The 19,881-nt window shown below is 41.4% G+C and overlaps 1 protein-coding gene across 1 annotated transcript in view; it reads left to right on the forward strand.

The window, feature by feature from the left end:
• SLC30A9 (solute carrier family 30 member 9) overlaps positions 1-19,323 on the forward strand; it is a 100,834-nt gene extending 81,511 nt beyond the window's left edge. The window contains exon 18 of the mRNA XM_056557158.1: positions 17,924-19,323. Within this exon, the coding sequence (XP_056413133.1) occupies positions 17,924-17,968 (45 nt within the window). The 3' untranslated portion in view covers positions 17,969-19,323. The remainder of the gene's footprint in view (positions 1-17,923) is intronic.
• The last annotated feature ends 558 nt before the right edge of the window (positions 19,324-19,881 follow it).

The raw sequence follows: 19,881 nt of genomic DNA on the forward strand, positions 1-19,881 counted from the left end.
ACATGGATTTTTACTTTTTCTTTCACAAAATTACATTTCTGGGCCTCATCTATGCAAACGAGTTAACTGAAAGAACTGGCTTTGTTGTCCCTAGCAACCAGTTACAGTGCAGTAATCAATCTTTTATTTACAGCAGTATGAGAAGGAAGCTAAGCTCCAATTGGTTGCCATGGGCAACAAGGCCTGTGTCACTGTATTGATAAATAAGGCTTCCAGAAATACAGTTACGGACCTGTTGCTCATGGCAACCATTTGTCCCCCATAGCGGTCAATCATATCACAATTTCATTTCATTTCATTTTCTAAGTTGAAAAATTGTGGGGGAGATTTATCAAAAACTGTGCTGAGAAAGATGTCGTCTTTCGTTTTTTAGAGGTTTTTTTTTTCTAAAATGAAAGAAGCGATGTGATTGGTTGCTATGAACAACTAGTCAGCTTTTCCTCTGCACAGGTTTTGCTAAACCTCCCCATGTATTTTTATTCTTTTAGACAGTTCACACAGGCATATGTGTTGTAAAAAATTCGTATGTAAGTCTACAGTGTTACAATAGCAGCAAATAGATGGGATTTTAAGAAATCTTGTCCTCACATTGTGTAAAATGTAGCTCATAAATTGACCTGCAGTACAGACTTTGACCCCATTATCCTACCATTGTGTACTGGTACATCATGGCGACATTAAAGGGGTACTGTTCCGAACACTGGCGCCAGGAGCTTGTGACATCATAGACACGCCCCCTCAATGCAAGTTTATGGGAGGGGGCGTGAGATCCGTCACGCCCCCTCCCATAGACTTGCATTGAGGGGGCGGGGAAGTGACATCATGAGGGGCGGTGCTATGACGTCACAAGCTCCCGATGCCGGCTCCAACATTCAGAACCGTTTGTTCCAAACACTGAGCAGTGGAGTACCCCTTTTAGAAGTGTATGGAGCAGGCCGCCGCTTATAGCTGGCACAGAGTGGTCTCCACTGTCGGCTGTTTTAGGGTACGTTCACGCGTACGCAGATTTGATGCACAGGATTTTCTGATGCAGATTTCAATGTAAACTAAATGACTGAGTGCAGCTTCTAATCTGCAGTTACAAATCCTGCGCATCAAATCTGCGCAGGATCCTGTACATGTGAACGCACTCGTAAACAGTATCTGTGTTTTAAACTGTTCAAACTACATTATGGGCAATAAAACCAGCTTGCCTACCGTATATATACAGATTTTCCAATACTGTAGAAAACAGGGCAGAGACCAAGCCGTAACTAGTCACAACTACTTTAAGGGCTCGTGCACTCTACGGAATTTCCACCCCAAATTCTTCAAAGAGATTCTGGTGCAGAAGCCTCCCATTGTCTTCAATGGGTTTCTGCAGCACACTGCGGAAATTCCAATTCTGAACAAGTGAAAGAATAAACATGCGCATTCGTTTGGCGGAATGCTGGCCGGAAATTCATTACCACCATTGGGGAATGGCACATGTCTGAGACGTTTTCTCCTGATGCTAATTCAATAGTGTTCATGGGCTCTACCTGTTTTAAATACTACTGTTAAAGCTGACAGCACATTTAGACAGTACTGACGGTGGGTCGTTGGAGCCCAAGGTCAGTACTAGGTACCCAAATGAAATGTCACAGGAACTAGGAAGAGGAGGAGAGCAGCGGGAATTTGGGGGATGGGAAAATGTCAGTGGTAAGGGGAGCTGGGCAGGTGCATTAGGTGCAGAATTCTGTCTTATTTAGTTTAGTAATTCAATCTAATGTGTTTATTATATACTTGCTTCCCTGGATCGCCAACCTTTTGTACTATTGTTGAAAATGAAGAGTTGCGTCTTTGTGGAGTCTCCCTTGCTGCGTTTGATCCTTTCCCTGTAGTAAAGATCCAGTGGCTTTGCATAACATTTTACCTTTACGTGCAACAAGCAAGACAAAGGGGAAGCTTACAGAAACAATAGAGATGATAATAGAGGTGACAGCACTGGGATGGGGATGAACTATCAGATGCAGGTTATTTTCTGCACGCTCTGAATCAATGAGGTATTTACATTTCCTAAGTACAGTTGATTAAGAGCATTTTATGTTCTTTGGGATTGTATCCTGCCGGGGAGCGCAGTCACCAAGCCCCAGACAACAAGAACCAGTTATTGTTTGACATTTACTTCTATGTTTCTGCAACAGACTTTGCTGCTGCTAATTTATAGTTGCTAATTTCTTCACTATTCAACTTGTCAGCTCCCCGGAGAGTTTATTTTCAGTTTTCGTGTACATGTGTTTTACCATGCTGTGCTCACACAGTGCTCTTGAAGAAACTTGTGAAATTTAGGTTGTTCTTTCTAATTTAATTTTTTGGATCCTCTTTGCTAACTTGGCACATAGAAATAGGAAACTACTTCTGAATAACTGAATACATCAGACGTGGCGGAAAATCAATCATATTGTATAAATTATTTTTAACCTCTTCATGACCTCTCAGGGCTTGCCACCCACAAGAACATTGGAAAAGTATTCTACAACTTACATTTTTCATTTTGTACTTCCTTCTTGTGTTGTTGTTCTATCTGTTGTATTGCAGGGATCAGGTTCTATAAACTTATTATAGATTTTAACTCCTGCAAGCTATGCTTTCTCTAATATTCGATGGGGGGTCTGAACACCGAAAACCTGACCGATCAAAATTTTAGACATGTCTTTGTGATATGTTGTTGTGTTTTTTTTTTTTTTTTTTACTAAGAAGTCCTAGTAATGCTCCCTCCTGAGCAGTGGCACTGTAGACCATTACCCAACACACAGTGTGCATTAAACTTTGGGGAGGCTGTCAGATATACCACCGCTTTATGGGGGACTCTGAAGGAGGAAAAGATGACCAGCTGACTATGCCATGATGATCTAACTGTCTGTATTATAATTTCAAGGTGGCAACATATCCCACTGTATGCCTTTCATCAGAGATAAGGCCAAAATATGATGGGTTCTTACTTCGGTAAAACAAAACTTGAGAAGATAGCAGAGAATATTGTAACTATTCAGATTTATACTTAACTTACTAACTATTTTGTTTATACTTTACCTGTAATTGTTGTAAACAAATTCCACTTGTCATAGTCCAATATAACTTAAAGGAAATATGCAGTGAAATAACCTTATCCCCTATCCGCAGGATAGAATTTTTATTGTGGGTATATCCTGTTGATAGGGGATACGTTTATTTCACTGCAGATGTCCTTTAAGTTCTTCAATAGAGTCTCATTTAAAGGCATGCTCCCTCAAGGCTATTCCATATTTTGATTAGTGAGTGTCAGACCTCTAAGTGAGGGTATGACCTGACGATTAAGATAATAAAGGGGCCCATATAGGCACCTGTGTTTAGAGCTCTTTAATTACAGATAGTCAGGAGAACAAATGGGACCACAACACAAATTTTTGAGGGGTATTGCCATTTGATAGAATAGGACATAATAAGCTGATCCGTGGGGGTCCCAAGAGTGGGGAAAAAATGTCCTCTAAAGTAAAGCACTTGGCAATGCTCCTTCTTGGGATCGTTGGGGGTCCCAGCAGTTGGGACCCCCTCTGATCAGCTTGGTATACCCCATCCATAACTTTAGATGGAAATACCTCTTTATTTGCATCAGCTTTTTTCTCAGGATCGGTGAGGGTTCTTGCATTTGGACCTTTACTGATCAGAAAATTGTGGCATACCCTGGCAATATGCCATCACTTTCTATTACGGATAGACGCCGTCCATGGAGGTGATGGGTCAATGCTGTTACAATCTGCTGATTGTGAAACTATAAAGCATCTTTACTTTGCCCTAAATCAGTAATATTTTTTTCACTTGGCCATACATGGCAGATTCTCGCGCGCACCTTTTATAGTGGCATGGTATTGGAGTGTTAATAGCCTCACATAATTAATTTGCTGGTCCGCCGTTTAACAGAATAATATATCATGTTTTGGCATAACTATAATTAAAGATTAATTGTGTGATTATTGCTGAAATGCTTTATAATTTTATGAAAAATGAGCTCTTGTCTTTTAATAAAATCGCTATAAAATGGTTATCAGCATATACAATTTTAGGCATTCATGTAGTTAGAAAGTACATGCATATCATGGTCACATGTCTGTGCTATTTTTGCACTCTATATATTGCTCTTCCTAATGTTGGCCTTCAGAATGTAGCATTTTTTTTTTTCACCATCAGATTAAAAGAACCATTATTTCAATTTTTCACTTATAAACAGACGTGGACAAAATTGTTGTTTACGCCTCAAAGACAGAAACACCCTGTGAATTAACTAAAAACTGACAAATGTAATAATAATAAATAAAAATTTACCAAAAATTACCGTAACTGATGAAAATCAGAATTGTGTTTCACCACACAAAGCCAAGGAGAGGGTTGTCTCAGAAGATTAGTAAGAATCTTATAGAAAAGCATGTTATAGGTAAAGGCTATATGGCTATTATTTAGTAACCAAAGAGACCAGAACAACTTCCAAAGACATTAGAGGTAAACTCCAAGGTCAAGGTACATCAGTGTCAGCTATCACCATCCATCAGATATCACCATCACTGTTTGAGCCAAAGGGACCTAATGAAAGACAACCGAGGAAGATACCACTTTTGAAAGCAAATCATAAAAAAGCTAGACTCCCAATTTGCCAAAATGTATATTGGCAAGCCACAAAGCTATTGGACAGATGATACAAAACTGTAGCTTTTTGGCAAGTCATATCAGCTCTGTGTTCACAGATGCAAAAATGAAACCTACAAAGAACAAAACACTGTACCTACTGTGAAGCATGGGGGGGAGGAGGCTTGGTCATGTTTTGGGGCTGCTTTTCTGCATCTGGCACAGTGTGTCTTTAATCTGTAGTGGTTTCCAATGAGCTATCAAGGCATTCCGGAGTGAAATGTGCTGCCAATGTCAGAAAACTTGGTCTAAGTCTCCAGTCTTAGGCCCTCTAACAGTAGAATGACCCAAAACACACACCCAAAAACGGATAAGAGCAAAATGTTGGACTATTCTAAAGTGGCTTCTATGAGCCCTTATCTGAGTCCTATTGAACATCTGGAAACAGGGAAGACACCCTTCATACCTGATACAGCTGGAGCAGTATCTTATGAGGAGTGGGCCAAGATACCTGGAAACAAGTGCAGAAGTGTCACTGAGGGTTACAGAAATTGCTGGAACAGTGCCTGCCTCAAAAGGGTGTGCAACAAAATACTAGGTTCAGGGACCATCATTTTTGTCCAGACTGGTTTTATTATTTTGTCTGTTTATTTTTAAGTGATTCTGTTCAATTCAGAAGCGATGTCTGTCTGATTTTCATCAGTTAATTATCAGTCATTTTTCATTATTACTTTTGTAAATTTCAAGTTATTTCATTGTGGGTTTTTCTGTGTCTAACGGAAGGGCACCAACAATTTTGTTAGTAGCTGCATGAGGATTTTTTTTGTGTGTATGATGAGTTTTACTGTGTTATTCAATAGTACCATTTTTGGGGTACACAGTCATACGTTTTTGTTAGGGGACTGTATTTCAGTATATTATTGCCAATCAGTGCCTAATTGGCAAATACACTGTGGACATGGAGGCATTTGTCAGGCCCCCAGCTGTCATGACAGCCCATGGGTATTCTGCAATTGTGTCCAAAGTGCGAAATGGAGTGACAGAGGGAACCATCATCTAAGGGGTTCGGAGTATATGTTGGTTGATACCCTCTGCTGCTGGTAGACTCGGTTTAATGATCACTGCAACATGCAGGGAAACCTCACTAAGAAGACTCACTAAGAAAATCTATGTATGGTGGACCAAAATCTAAATTATATATATATATATATATATATATATATATATATATATATATATATATATATATAATAAAATTAATATCAAAATTATATGTTGAATAAAATAGTTAGACATTGTAAAAAAAAAAAAAAAATATATATATATATATATATATATATATATATATATATTCAGATCCAGATTGTATCACTTCTCTAGCTTTCATCAGTAAATATCTGGACTAGTGGGAAGAGTATTCCGAACATAGTGTCTATAATTGTGAAAATTGGGACCAGTAGGAGCCTTAAAGGCTCAAACAGAATAGGACTTTGTTTAGAATCTGTTTTCTTACAGACAGAGCAGACAATGGTGGATCTCCACATATGGAGATGTGGATTTGTCGCTCAAAATGATGTTATTGGTCTTATCTGACACTGTTAGGCAGATGGCATCTAATGCACAGCCTTTGAGGGAGAGGGAATTTTTTGTCGCTCTGTTAAAGCTTCTAAACCAGATCACATATGATAAAACAATACAAGCCGTCACCTAATACTGATAAGTGATATAGTAGCATCTGTGGTCCCAGGGCATCAGTAATATTGTTATACATATCAATGAATGGGATCTGGAGGGGTCTGTAGACATTACATATTGTTCTGTCTCACTCTAGTATTAGATAAGGAGACCATTATATACACTACATTTGTAAAGTCTTTAGACCCTTTCACCTTTTTCACATTTTTTTTATGTTGTGACCTTGTGTTAAAATTAATACAAAAATAGTTTTCTTGGGTATTCAATATGCACTGAATACCCAATGATGAAAGCAGAATTTTAGAAATGTTGCTAATTTATTAAAAAGGAAAACCAAGGACTATGGACATAAGAATTCAGATTTGTTTGTTATAACACTTGGAATTTAGCCTTGGCGGGCTTGATTGGAGTCGCCTGTGGTAAATTCAGTTGATTGGACAGGATGAGGATAGAAACAGCCCTTTATTATGTAATGTCTCACTGCTGACAATGCTTATCAGAGAAAAAATCAGGCCATGAGGTAGAAAGAACTGCATGCAGTGCTCAGAGATGGGATTGTGTGGAGGCACAATTCTAGGCAAGGGTACAAATAAATTGTGCTGCACTCCTAGTTCCCAAGAGCACATTGGCCTCCATAATTATTAAGTGGAAGAAGTTTGGAACAAACAGAACAAAATAATTGGAAGAGAAGGGCCTTAGTAAGAGAGAGGTGACTAAGAACCAAATTGTCACTCTGGTTGAGCTCCAATGGTCCTGTGTACAGATGGGAGAAACTTCCAGAAGGTTGACCATGACTGAAGGACTTCACCAATCTGGCCTTCATGGCAGAGTTTCCAAAAAAAATCCTCTCCTCAGTAAAAGACACATGAAAGCTTGCATAAAGTTTGCAAAAAAACAAAAACAAAAAACACCTAAAGAACTCTAGTCAAATGAAGCAAGGATTGAATTTTTTGGCCAGTGTGATGTCTGGAGGAAACCAGGCATTGCTCATCACCTGCCCAATACCATCCCTACAGTGAAGCACGGTGGTGGCAGAATCATGCTGTTGGTTTTGCAGCAGCTAGAACAGGGAAACTGGTCAGGGTGGAAGGAAAGCAATGGAGCAAAAATGCAGAGATATTCTTAATGAAACCCTGATCCACAGTGCTCTGGACCTCAGACAGGGCTGATGATTCACCTTTCAACAAGACAATGGGGGAGATTTATCAAAACCTGTGCAGAGGAAAAGTTGACCAGTTGCCCATAGCAACCAATCAGATTGCTTCCGTAATTTTTAAAAGTGCCTCAAAAAAATGAAAACCTACTGAGCACTCACGTGACCATGAATATTCAAATTCACCCAGCGGACCCGCAATTCACCGAAGATAGAAGAGGATCTTCAGAGGGACCGGGCGCTAGACAGATGTATACTAGTCAGAGGTCTCCTGCTCACCCGCACTATAACCCGGTGTATTGGGTTTAGTATGGGTGAACAGGATGACCGCTTTCCTTTAATAAATTAGCAAAGATTTCTGGCATTCTGTTTCTGAAGGTTTTTATTTTAGCACAAGGCAGCAACATAACAAAATGTAAAGATGAATGCCTTGTTCACAGCAAGGGAATGGATTCCTCCATTTCTTTCGGGAACTGAACACTAGACTATTTCTTTGTTACCAAAGTTTGCAGATAATTGGAACTTCATCTTCATCCAGTCTTTGCAGTGTTGGTAATTTATCTATAATAGGCATGTGCTGATTCGTATCTTATAGATTTCCTTGCTCACATTTCTCCTAGGTGTCACTATATTTATTTTCCTGAGCTTGCAGTAATGTTGCTTGTTTGCTTATCTATTATATGCACATTCTGTAATGTAGTCATATACAGGAGCATAATCCAGGCAGAGGGTGTCTGTTGATGCATGTGCTGAAGAGATGAGCTCTGTCACATTAACTTATGCATCATTAGATGAGGTAAGAATACAGCACATTATGTGCAGTACACAATGCTAAACATATTCCCGGGTTCATACTGCTCAGGAGGGGCTCCTACAGAAAGTCAGAGTGCCACAAGCCTGGTCATTGGAAATCACTTTTATATGAGACGACACATCAGCATCAAAGGTGCATAGTATGTAAAGACAATTTTTCAGAAGTCCTATGTCTATATATTAGGGGTTACAGGACGTGCCACATTGCAGTTTTCTTATAAAGCTTATTGGCCAAGCAAGACATGCAGGGGATTTACAGCTTAAAGGGGTATTCCAGGAAAAAACTTTTTTATATATATCAACTGGCTCCAGAAAGTTAAACAGATTTGTAAATTACTTCTATTAAAAAATCTTAATCATTTCAGTACTTATGAGCTTCTGAAGTTAAGGTTGTTCTTTTCTGTCTAAATCCACTCTGATGACACCTGTCTCGGGAAACGCCCAGTTTAGAAGAGGTTTGCTATGGAGATTTGCTTCTAAACTGGGCGTTTCCCGAGACAGGTGTCATCAGAGTGGATTTAGACAGAAAAGAACAACCTTAACTTCAGAAGTTCATAAGTACTGAAAGGATTAAGATTTTTTAATAGAAGTCATTTACAAATCTGTTTATCTTTCTGGAGCCAGTTGATATATATATAAGTTTTTTCCTGGAATACCCCTTTAATGCGTTTGTTGCCCGGACAATATAATACAGGCCTATGTTGACCCCCTTGATATTACCTGGAATTCTGCATTGGTCGTTAATAAAGTGTGTTCTAATTATTATTTAAGTAACAGTTATAGACACACAATCTAACTAAACAAATATTACACAAACATCTGTACTACTCGTGATTTCAATGTGCTAAATAAAAGACACGTTACTTGTATTAATCTACAGGCAGTATTTAATAGAGCATAAAGAACTTAGTGTGTGTATATAGATAGCCGGCTCATAGGAGAATATGCAGCGTATTTTGTGCAGCATGAAATGCACTGCGTATACGCGATGTGTGACCCTACCCTAAGTAGTCATTTTTGTCTCCTAAACATCTGTTCTTTCTGGGTTTAGGAGTTCAATGTGCAGTCCTAATCTGTGATTGTGTAGTACATTCTAGAGCAGTGGTCTTCAACCTGCGGACCTCCAGATGTTGCAAAACTACAACTCCCAGCATGCCCGGACAGCCAACGGCTGTCCGGGCATGCTGGGAATTGTAGTTTTGCAACATCTGGAGGTCTGCAGGTTGAAGATCACTGTTCTAGAGGCTAAAGTTAAAGAGGTTATCCACCATAAGGTGATTTTAGTAGTACGTATCTGCCTGAACTGGGTATTTCCTGTTGAATTTAATTCTCTAAACTACACATCCCATAGTATGAGGTCACTTTTGTTCCTCCCACACATCAGCCACCCCACCTGAAACACACCTGTGATCCCTTCAATGCAATAGACCAGTGTTTTCTAACCAGGGTGCCTACAGCTGTTGCAAAATGAACTCTCTCAATTGTCAGTTTGGCATCTAGGACTGTAGAAAGGTGCATAAATGATATTAGCTTATTGGCTGTTACCCAGCGTTCCCAGAAATAGTTATACATAAACCCTGCTGAATAGAATTTGTAACAACTTGACAGAAGAGGACAAAATGCACTAACACAAGGTTATGAGTTATCCTGAATAAACATGATTTCCTTCTCATATAAAAAAAAAAGCTTGATACTATCTTTAGCAGCTGTCATCCTTTCTCTAAATGCCACTCGTATGCCACTGCTTCTCAATGGAATAAGTACCATAAAATGGAGACTGTTTACAGAGTGCATCCAGTTATCATTCCAGTGATGTTATTCCCATCATATACTACTTTATGTACTGTAATAATGCAGCGCCGGTTTTTCTTGACACATGCCCTGTCTGTCTTTTTGCAGCTCCTATGGATCACAATAGAAGCATTGCAGATGCCACCTTTACTGTAGAATCAAGAATAAATATTTGGATTACTACTCAAAATGTGAATTTGTAGCTATTTATGCCATTTTATTGTGGTGTGAAATATATATATATATATATATATATATATATATATATATATATATATATATATATACACACACGCACACAGTAGCTCACATGAGTCCACTCCTTACATTTTTTGAAAATATTTTATTATATCTTTTCATGTGAAAACACTGAAGACATGACACTCTGCCACAAGTAGAGGGCATAGCCTGTATAACAGTGTTTGTTTATTGTTGTGTCCTCTCAAAATAACACGTAAACATATACTTTTGCAGTTTTTTTTTTGTATTTTCTTAAGTGACAGGTACACTTTAACCTCTTAAGGACGCAGGGTGTACCTGTACGCCGTGAGTCCGCTTCCTTTCTATAACGCGGGACCACGGCGTGGCCCCGCGTTATAGTGGGTCGGGCCGAGCCTCTAACAACGGCCAGGACCCATGGCTAATAGCGCACGGCTTTGATCGCGGGGCAGCTCGCTATTAACCCTTTAGACACGGCGTTCAAAGTTGAACGCCGCGTCTAAAGTGAAATTAAACTACTTCCAGCTAGCTCAGTGGGCTGTTCAAGACCGCCACGGCGAAATCGTGGTACCCTGAACAGCTAGAGCACACAAGGAGGGTCCCTACCTTTCTCCTGGTGTCCGATCGCCGAATGACTGCTCAGTGCCTGAGATCCAGGCATGAGCAGTTAAGCGGCAGAATCATTGATCAATGTTATCCTATGGTATAACAATGGTCAATGTAAAAAGATCAGTGTCTGCAGTGTTATAGCCCCCTATGGGAGCTATTACACTGCAAAAAAAAAAGTGAAAAAAAATAAAAAGTTAATAAAGATTATTTAACCCCTTCCCTAATAAAAGTTTGAATTACCCCCCTTTTGCCATAAAAAACAAATATATAAAAATATAGAGCATACAAAAAAAAGAGGATTGCAGCAGCACACATTGGTCAAAAAATTGAGGCTCTTAGCGCACTTTTTGATCAAAACGTGTCCCCCATCCACCACGGGGAGGTGGCCTCATTTAGGATGGGACCCTAGCACAAATTCTGAGCCTAACGCTCAACTATCCACTCACCTCTGCTGGGCATATAGCCTCTGACTGGGTGACATGCTGGATCCATTAAACACTCCACCTGTGAAAAAGGGGGAGGGGTGCACAGCTAAAGAGGGTGCCATTTCCCCCTGAATTGTACATACAAGAAAAAAGAAAGATAGCCAGCACAACAGCCTAATACACGGGTGCACACTGCCATGGCAGATACAGAGTATACAAAAAAAGAGGATTGCAGCAGCACACATTGGTCAAAAAATTATATATATATATGTGTAAAAATAAACATGTGGTATCGCTGCGTGCGGAAATGTCCGAATTATAAAAATATATTGTTAATTAAACTGCATGGTCAATGGCGTACGCGCCAAAAAAACTCCAAAGTCCAAAATAGTATATTTTTGGTCACTTTTTATATCATGAAAAATGAATTAAAAAACGGCCAAAAAGTCCGATCAGTACAAAAATTGTACCACTAAAAACTTCAGATCACAGCGCAAAAAATTATAAAAATATATTGTTAATTAAACCGCATGGTCAATGGCGTACACGCAAAAAAAATTCCAAAGTCCAAAATAGTGTATTTTTGGTCACTTTTTATATCATGAAAAATGAATTAAAAAAACGACCAAAAAGTCCGATCAGTACAAAAATAGTACCACTAAAAACATCAGATCACAGCACAAAAAAATAGCCTTCGTATTTCCCCGTACACAGAAAAATAACAAAGTTATAGGGGTCAGAAGATGACAATTTTAAACATATACATTTTCGTGCATGTAGTTATGATTTTTTCCAGTGCGACAAAATCAAACCTATATAAGTAGGGTGTCATTTTAATCATAAGGACCTACAGAAAAGAAAGGTGTCACTTTTACTGAAAAATGCACTGCGTAGAAACGGAAGCCCCCAAAAGTTACAAAATGGCATTTTTTTCTTGTCGCACAATGATTTTTTTTTTCCCATTTTCACCATACATTTTTGGGTAAAATGACTGATGTCATTACAAAGTAGAATTGGTGGCACAAAAAATAAGACATATGTTTTAGGTGCAAAATTGAAAGAATTATGATTTTTTAAAGGTGAGGAAAAAACAAAAGTGCAAAAATGGAAAAACACTGAGTCCTTAAGGGGTAAAGAGACATCTTTACAGACTGTAAAAGGTGTACTCCACTGGCCAGCATTCAGAAGTAAATGTTTTCGTGCTGCGTGGGTCGGCCACGCTCCTTGTGACATCACGCCCCCTCAATGCAAGTCTATGGGAGGGGGCGTGACAGCCATCTCGCCCCCTCGCTTGGACTTGCATTGAGGGGCGTGATGTCACGAGGGGCGTGGCCGACACCCGCAGCGCAAAAACATTTACTTTCGAACTTGCATGGGGGGGGGGGGGGGGGGGGCGTGGACGTGATGTCACAAGGGGCGCGGCCGACTCCTGCAGCTCGAAAACAGCATTCGGAACATTTACTTCCGAACGCTGGCCAGTGGAGTACCCCTTTAAAGACCAGGAAGGGTATTCTGAGGCTCTGTTCATGTGTTTGGGTCTTCTGAGGACAAGGTTGTTAGATTTGTCAGTAAGAGTCCTTTCACATTCAATGGGCTTCTTTGGGCGCCATTACCGTTCATCATAGGACAGATCTTCCTCAAGTGTCGTGACTTCCATAGCCGAAGATACATCCCCTGATATCAACACAGCCTAAATTAGTGCTGGGTGGTATACCGGTTCATACCGAATACCAAAATTTTTATGCTGCACGATATGAATTTTTCCCATACCGCAATACCGGTAGGCCTCTCCCCCTTGGGAAAGAATGAATTATTAGCCCAGCGCTGCGCTGTCCCCATCGGGGAACTAATCATATGTGACCCGCCAGCGCTGTTCTGCTCCCCCCCCCAAAGTGATGCTACCCACCAGCGTTGTTCTGCTCCCTGCCCCGGCCAATCCTGCCCCGGCCAGTGATAGGCTGAGCGCACTGTCATGTAAGAAGCCGGCCAGAGCTCCTTACATGACTGTGGGCTCAGTCTATCACTGGCAGGGGTGGGACATCACTGAGGCCGGTGATAGGCTGACAGCTCTCAGACGTTCCCGTCCCCAGCGTAAGGCCGACGTAGGTAAGTTAAAGTTTATTTTCTTTATCTTTTGCAGCCTGGGCATAGAGATACAGAGTACGGCAGTGGTCTCCAACCTGCGGACCTCCAGCTGTTGCAGAACTACAACTCCCAGCTTGCCCGGACAGCCGTTGGCAACATGTGGAGGTCCGCAGGTTGGAGACCACTGGCGTACAGTATAGAGTTCCAGCGCCAGCGGCCGCAACAAAGAGGAGGAGGGCAGTGCTTGTGGGTGACATATGTGAGTAGTACCCCGCTGGGCTGATAATTAATTTGGGGGGGAGCAGAACAGCGCTGGCGGGTAACATGATTTGGGGGGGGGGGGGAGCAGAACAGTGCTGGCGGGTCACATGATTTGGGGGGGAGCAGAACAGCACTGGCGGGTCACATGATTTGGGGGGGTGAAAGAAATACCGTTACATACCATGGAACCGCCATAAGTTACAAAAATACCGTGATACACATATTTGGTCATACCGCCCAGTTGTAGCCTAAATCTTCCACCTAAAGCTAAACTCTATGTAAGATACAAAAATGCATTCACAAAATAGAATATCAATGAATATAATTAATATATCTAAATATCTGTTAACCTTTCCTATAATGTGTATTCTAGAGAACCATGTAGAACTGCTCTTAATAAACAATTAAAAAATAATAAAAATAATAAAAAGCTGAATAAAATGTTGGCTTAATATAAATCTGGACAGATATAGGTATTTCCCTTTATACTTATCTGCATGTTGGTCATCTAGCCTAAGGCGCGCTCCTTTTTGACTGGTAGATCTATTCTCTTATGGTAACATTCTCTTATTAAAATACACAAAGGACAACCTCGGGGACGGTTTGGAAGATAACAGTCAAACCATATTATGGTATATTATCATTGAGGTAGAATTACTTCACTACCACGCTTCTCCCCCGGACATGGTATGTATATAAAAGGACTGTATTATCACTTTGTCTTGTATGCCTGAGGAAGGAGGCGATTCTGTAAGCGCTCCGAAACGCGTCGCAATAAACCCAATTCTACATACCCACGGGCTGCCCGGCCATTCTGTAAAACTCTCCTGGAAGGGGATGATGTGAAAGGCAATTCCACCTACACATCTCCCCTAGTGAAGTAAGTCTACCTTAATGATAATATACCATAATATGGTTTGACTGTTATTATCTTCCGAACCGTCCACGAGCGCTGGTTTTTCTACTTGTCTTTTTCCTATATATACGGACCACGGTTCTGTGATTCCGGCTCACCCTGCGCCCTCCCTAAGGGGTGTCCATATGACGGAGATTGGTTCAGTTTATAAGCGTGAAGAGGACTCTAGGTGTTAGTGGGGGAGCACTGTCCTGTGACCTCCCACATACACCGGGTGAGTACATACCTCTTACACTTTCATTGGTTTTTGGGATTCGAGCGCCGCCCTTTTTTCTTTTTACCTACTATATTTTCACAAAGGACAACCTGGAAAGGGGCAGCTAGGACAAGTTTCATGTCGGTGACTAAACATTATATCATTTTGTCCTTAAACCTGGGGTAGAACATGAACTTGATTTACACTCTCTGGCATAAGCAGCCTGGCCGGCTCTTGTTGCCTTCTCTAAATTCATAGCAGATGTATCCCAGCTACAGCTTCACTAATAATTGCTCTATGTATGAAGGTGAAATAGTCTTTCTGAGCAGACTGATGATTTTCCGTGTTAAATGTAGCTTTCATAAGAGCTTCGCTGATAGATTTTTATCTTGAGAGTCTAAAGTGTACAGAATACAGAAACTTGCAAACTCTGGATTTCAGTAATTGCATTTTTTTTTTTTATTGCCAATATTTTTTTATAGCACTGTAATGTTCTGTATTCATACACACACAACAATGTTAATGGAAGCTTGGACTGCAGAAAAAGTGTAGTACCTGGAGTAAACCCTGTGTCCGCGCCGGCTGTGTCATTGTTTAACCGGAATCTATAAGCCTCGGGGTTTGCAAGAGTATAGTGCCAACCACTACTGATTAACCCTTGTTCTTCCACAGTTTGGCAGATACTCTCCAAGGTGATTATTCTGAACTAGAGATGAGCGAACTTACAGTAAATTCGATTCGTCACGAACTTCTCGGCTCGGCAGTTGATGTCTTTTCCTGCATAAATTAGTTCAGCTTTCAGGTGCTCCCGTGGTCTGGAAAAGGTGGATACAGTCCTAGGAGACTCTTTCCTAGGACTGTATCCACCTTTTCCAGCCCACCGGAGCACCGGAAAGCTGAACTAATTTATGCAGGAAAAGTCAGCAACCGCCGAGCCGAGAAGTTTGTGACGAATCAAATTTACTGTAAGTTCGCTCATCTCTATTCTGAACCATAAGATTATCGGTTTATGAGTTGTGTCCAATACTGCAGCTTATATGCATTAAAAGGGGTACTCTGGTGCTCCAGCGTTCTGAACATTTTGTTCAGAATGCTCAGAGCCGGAGGCTGTGAACGTGACGTCATGACCCTTGTGATATAAAGCCAAGCCCCATCCATTCATGTCTATGGGAGGGGGCGTGTCTGACGACACGCCCCCTCCCATAGACATGAATGGAGGGGCATGGCATTACGTCACAAACCGTGTGGTCATGACGTCACGATCACTGCTGCAGGAGCCTGGTGTTTGAGATCGTGGGGGGGGGGGTCTCAGCAGAGGGATCCCTGCGATCAGACATCTTATTCCCTATGCTTTGGATAGGGGATAAGATGTCTAGCAGTGGAGTACCCCTTTAAAGTGAATAGGGCAGAAAAGCGATACAGTTGCAGTTTTAAATAGAAAACCCCCTTCAGCATTATTAAGCAATAACAATAATCTGCAGAGAAATGTGATCTGAAAACATTTCCATTTATTGTGCCAGATGTTGATAGGGAGAACACAGTAGTTGTATTACCATAGAAGTACAGGGTACCTCTCTACTAGTTGTATTGACAGTGTGATCTATGAACCTGTAGATTGCATTAGAGTATTCAGTCTTTCAAGAATATTTTAAAGGGTTATCCAAAACATATGCACAGGATAGGGGATAAGTGTCTGATCGCAGGGGGTTTAACCGTGATCTCCTGAACAAGTACCACCTACCTCTCCCTGCTGAACTCAAATTCACGAGTCCACTGCGACTATTCGTTATTGTTGAAGGGTCCCCAGTAGAGATGAGCGAACTTACAGTAAATTCGATTAGTCACGAACTTCTCGGCTTGGCAGTTGCTGACTTATCCTGCATAAATTAGTTCAGCTTTCAGGTGCTCCCGTGGGCTGGAAAAGGTGGATACAGTCCTAGGAGACTCTTTCCTAGGACTGTATCCACCTTTTCCAGCCCACCGGAGCACCTGAAGGCTGAACTAATTTATGCAGGATAAGTCATCAACTGCCGAGCCGAGAAGTTTGTAACGAATCGAATTTACTGTAAGTTCGCTCATCTCTAGTCCCCAACAATGATCAAAACATTCCTGTGTTGCTTCATGAGGAATACAAATATTTATGAAAATGGGAATCTGCTGGAATTGGACTCTGCGTTGGGATTTCTCCGCTCGGAGATTCCGCAGTAACAAAGATTAATTTCTTGAATTGACAGTGGATATTATCTTATCCCATCTTAACATTTAAAGGGGTATTCTGGCTTTATACGTCTTATCCCCAATCCAAAGGATAGGGGATAAGATGTATGATCGCACGGGTCCCGCTGCTGGGGACCCCCGCGATCTCTGTGCAGTCCCCGGCATTCTGTACCGGGCGCTGCCTCCGAGACAGGGACGTGACATCATGCCACGCTCCTTACATTCATGTCTATGGGAGGGGGAGTAGACATGAATGGAGGGGGTGTGGTGTGACATCACTAGGGGGCGTGGCTGTGACATCACGTCACTGTCTCGGAGGCAGCGCCCGGCACAGAATGCACAGAGATCGCGGAGGTCCCCAGCGGCAGGACCCCTGCAATCATAAATCTTAAGCCAGAATACCCCTTTTAGCACTTTAGAGTCATATTACGTGTTGTCTGTCTACCATCTTCTCTCTTTTTACTTCTGTTGGTCCTGTTTGAAAAACATACCTAGACAGGAATGAAACTGTCAAGAAATGTATTATTCTTAGGGCGACAATGCATTTGAATACATATGGATCTATTTGAAGGAAACCTGGAGCCCCTACTGACAGAGGTGCTCTATATCTTTAACCTCGGAGTGTGCATCTGCCTAGCTGTCTGTTTCTCCAAACCTTCCTTCTAGACGTAGCTGAAGGCAGGGAGAAGAGGACTTTCCATGGTTAATTCTGACCATTAAGCCTCGTTTATGATGGGAACAGATTGAGGTTGCAGAGCATGTCTGCGGTTCTGCAGGCAGGGGGCATTTCTTCCCCCAACCTCTTATCTTTCATAGACTATATCTATAGTGGAGACCATTTTTCTATTGCCAAAGACAGAGTAATGTGGCCGGGATGCAAATGTTTCTTATGTGTCATTAATTACATCTCTCCTTTGTTACAGCAACGCAATCCTGATGTTCGGCATGTTGACTTGGAAATTTTATAGAAGCAGAAGAATTTGCTATTCATGCAATTCATCGAGGAAGAGGAAAGAAGACTGTACGAGAAGCTTCATTTCATTTTCCAGGGTGCATGCTCCATGACTAAATTGTAAATGAGTGCAGATCGCACGGCAATGCAAATGCTTCGCATAATAAGTCATGTTTACAAGAGCATCTTAGAGTCCGTGGTTGTAACATTATTACACTTTTTTTTGGTGCAGGACAAAGGAACGCAAATGTTATTTATTTGTAAAACTCACTAAACCACCCTGTTTTATTCCATTCCATTGGCAAGAATAATAGCTTCTTTTTTTTTAGAGTTTGTTTTTAAGTTGGTTCCTTTTTTGACAGGCAAGGTTTATGCTTTAGCTTTGATCTTTTTTGTTTTTATGGGAAATGCACTCCTGTAACCAATGAGGCCATTCCGTCATCATATTTTTATGCATATTGTATAGATCTAGAGTTCCGTTAGAACATATAGTTTTTGAGGAAGTGGTTATAGTGTTGTTTTTTTTGTTTTTGTAACTTTCAAAACCTTTTTTGATAAAGCTGCTATATAAAATGGAACCACAGAGCTCCACACTACAAGATGACAGGCGTAGCTTAGGTTTACCAGTTGGGGATCATACATGTCATTTTTATGGTTGAGATTTACGAACACCTTGGTGTTCTACTTTAGTTAGGAAGCATTTTGGTTTTCAATTCCTCTGCCTGCTGTTATTCAGTGGAAACCTCTTCTGTTTACATCTAGTGGATAGAAGATCTTATCCTGGAGATATGACACACAGGAGCACAAGATCATCATTATGTAACTATGTGACTACCACAAATGCAACATATGGAAATTGTGTAGGAACCCATTGAATGACTGCAAGCAGAATACTTGAAATCCATGAGGAGTTAGTTGATACAGAAACTCATTCAAAAGTTGTAAACCCTATTCTACAAAGAATAATTTTTACCGAATCCTCTGCTGACTTCCTAATTGGACACCAGATGTGACAATCATAGTTTAGACCAGTGGTATCCAACCTGCGGACCTCCAGATGTTGCAAAACTACAACTCCCGTTGGCTGTCCGGGCATGCTGGAAGTGGTAGTTTTGCTACATCTGGAGGTCCGCAGGTTGGATACCACTGGTTTAGAGGATGGGCTAGGGAAGCTCCCAATATACAGAGCTCTGGACACTTAACTAGAATAACCTGACTCATGGGCATTTGCCACAGCAGCAGCTGGGAACATCAGTGTTTTGGCTGTCATGCAGGTTGCATGACTGCAACACAAGGTAACCTTACACTCCGATCCTCGTTCTTAGTGATAATCTCTAAAGGGGTTATCCAGGGAAAAACTTTATTTATATATACATATATATATATATATATATATATATATATATATATATATATATATGAGCTTCTGAAGTTAAGGTTGTTATTTTCCGTCTGTGCTCTCTGAGGACACGTGTCTCGGGAACCGCCCAGTTTAGAAGAGGCGTGCTATGGGGATTTGCTTCTAAACTGGGCGGTTCCCGAGACAGGTGTCATCAGAGAGGAACAACCTTAAAGGGGTACTCCGCCCCTAGACATCTTATCCCCTATCCAAAGGATAGGGGATAAGATGTCAGATAGCTGCGGTCCGCTGCTGGGGAGCGCTGGGATCCCCGCTGCGGCACCCCGCTCTCATTACAGCACAGAGCGAGTTCGCTCTGTGCGTAATGACGGGCGATACGGGGGACGGAGCAGCGTGACGTCATGGCTCCGCCCCTCGTGACATCACTGCCCGTCCCCTTAATGCAAGTCTATGGGAGGGAGCATGACGACCGCCACGCCCCCTCCCATAGACTTGTATTGAAAGGGGCGGGCTGTGACATCACGAGGGGGTGGAGCCGTGACGTAACAATGCTCCAGCCCCTGTACTGC

The sequence above is a fragment of the Hyla sarda genome, chromosome 1, assembly GCF_029499605.1.
Source record: "Hyla sarda isolate aHylSar1 chromosome 1, aHylSar1.hap1, whole genome shotgun sequence".
Lineage (NCBI taxonomy): Eukaryota > Metazoa > Chordata > Amphibia > Anura > Hylidae > Hyla > Hyla sarda.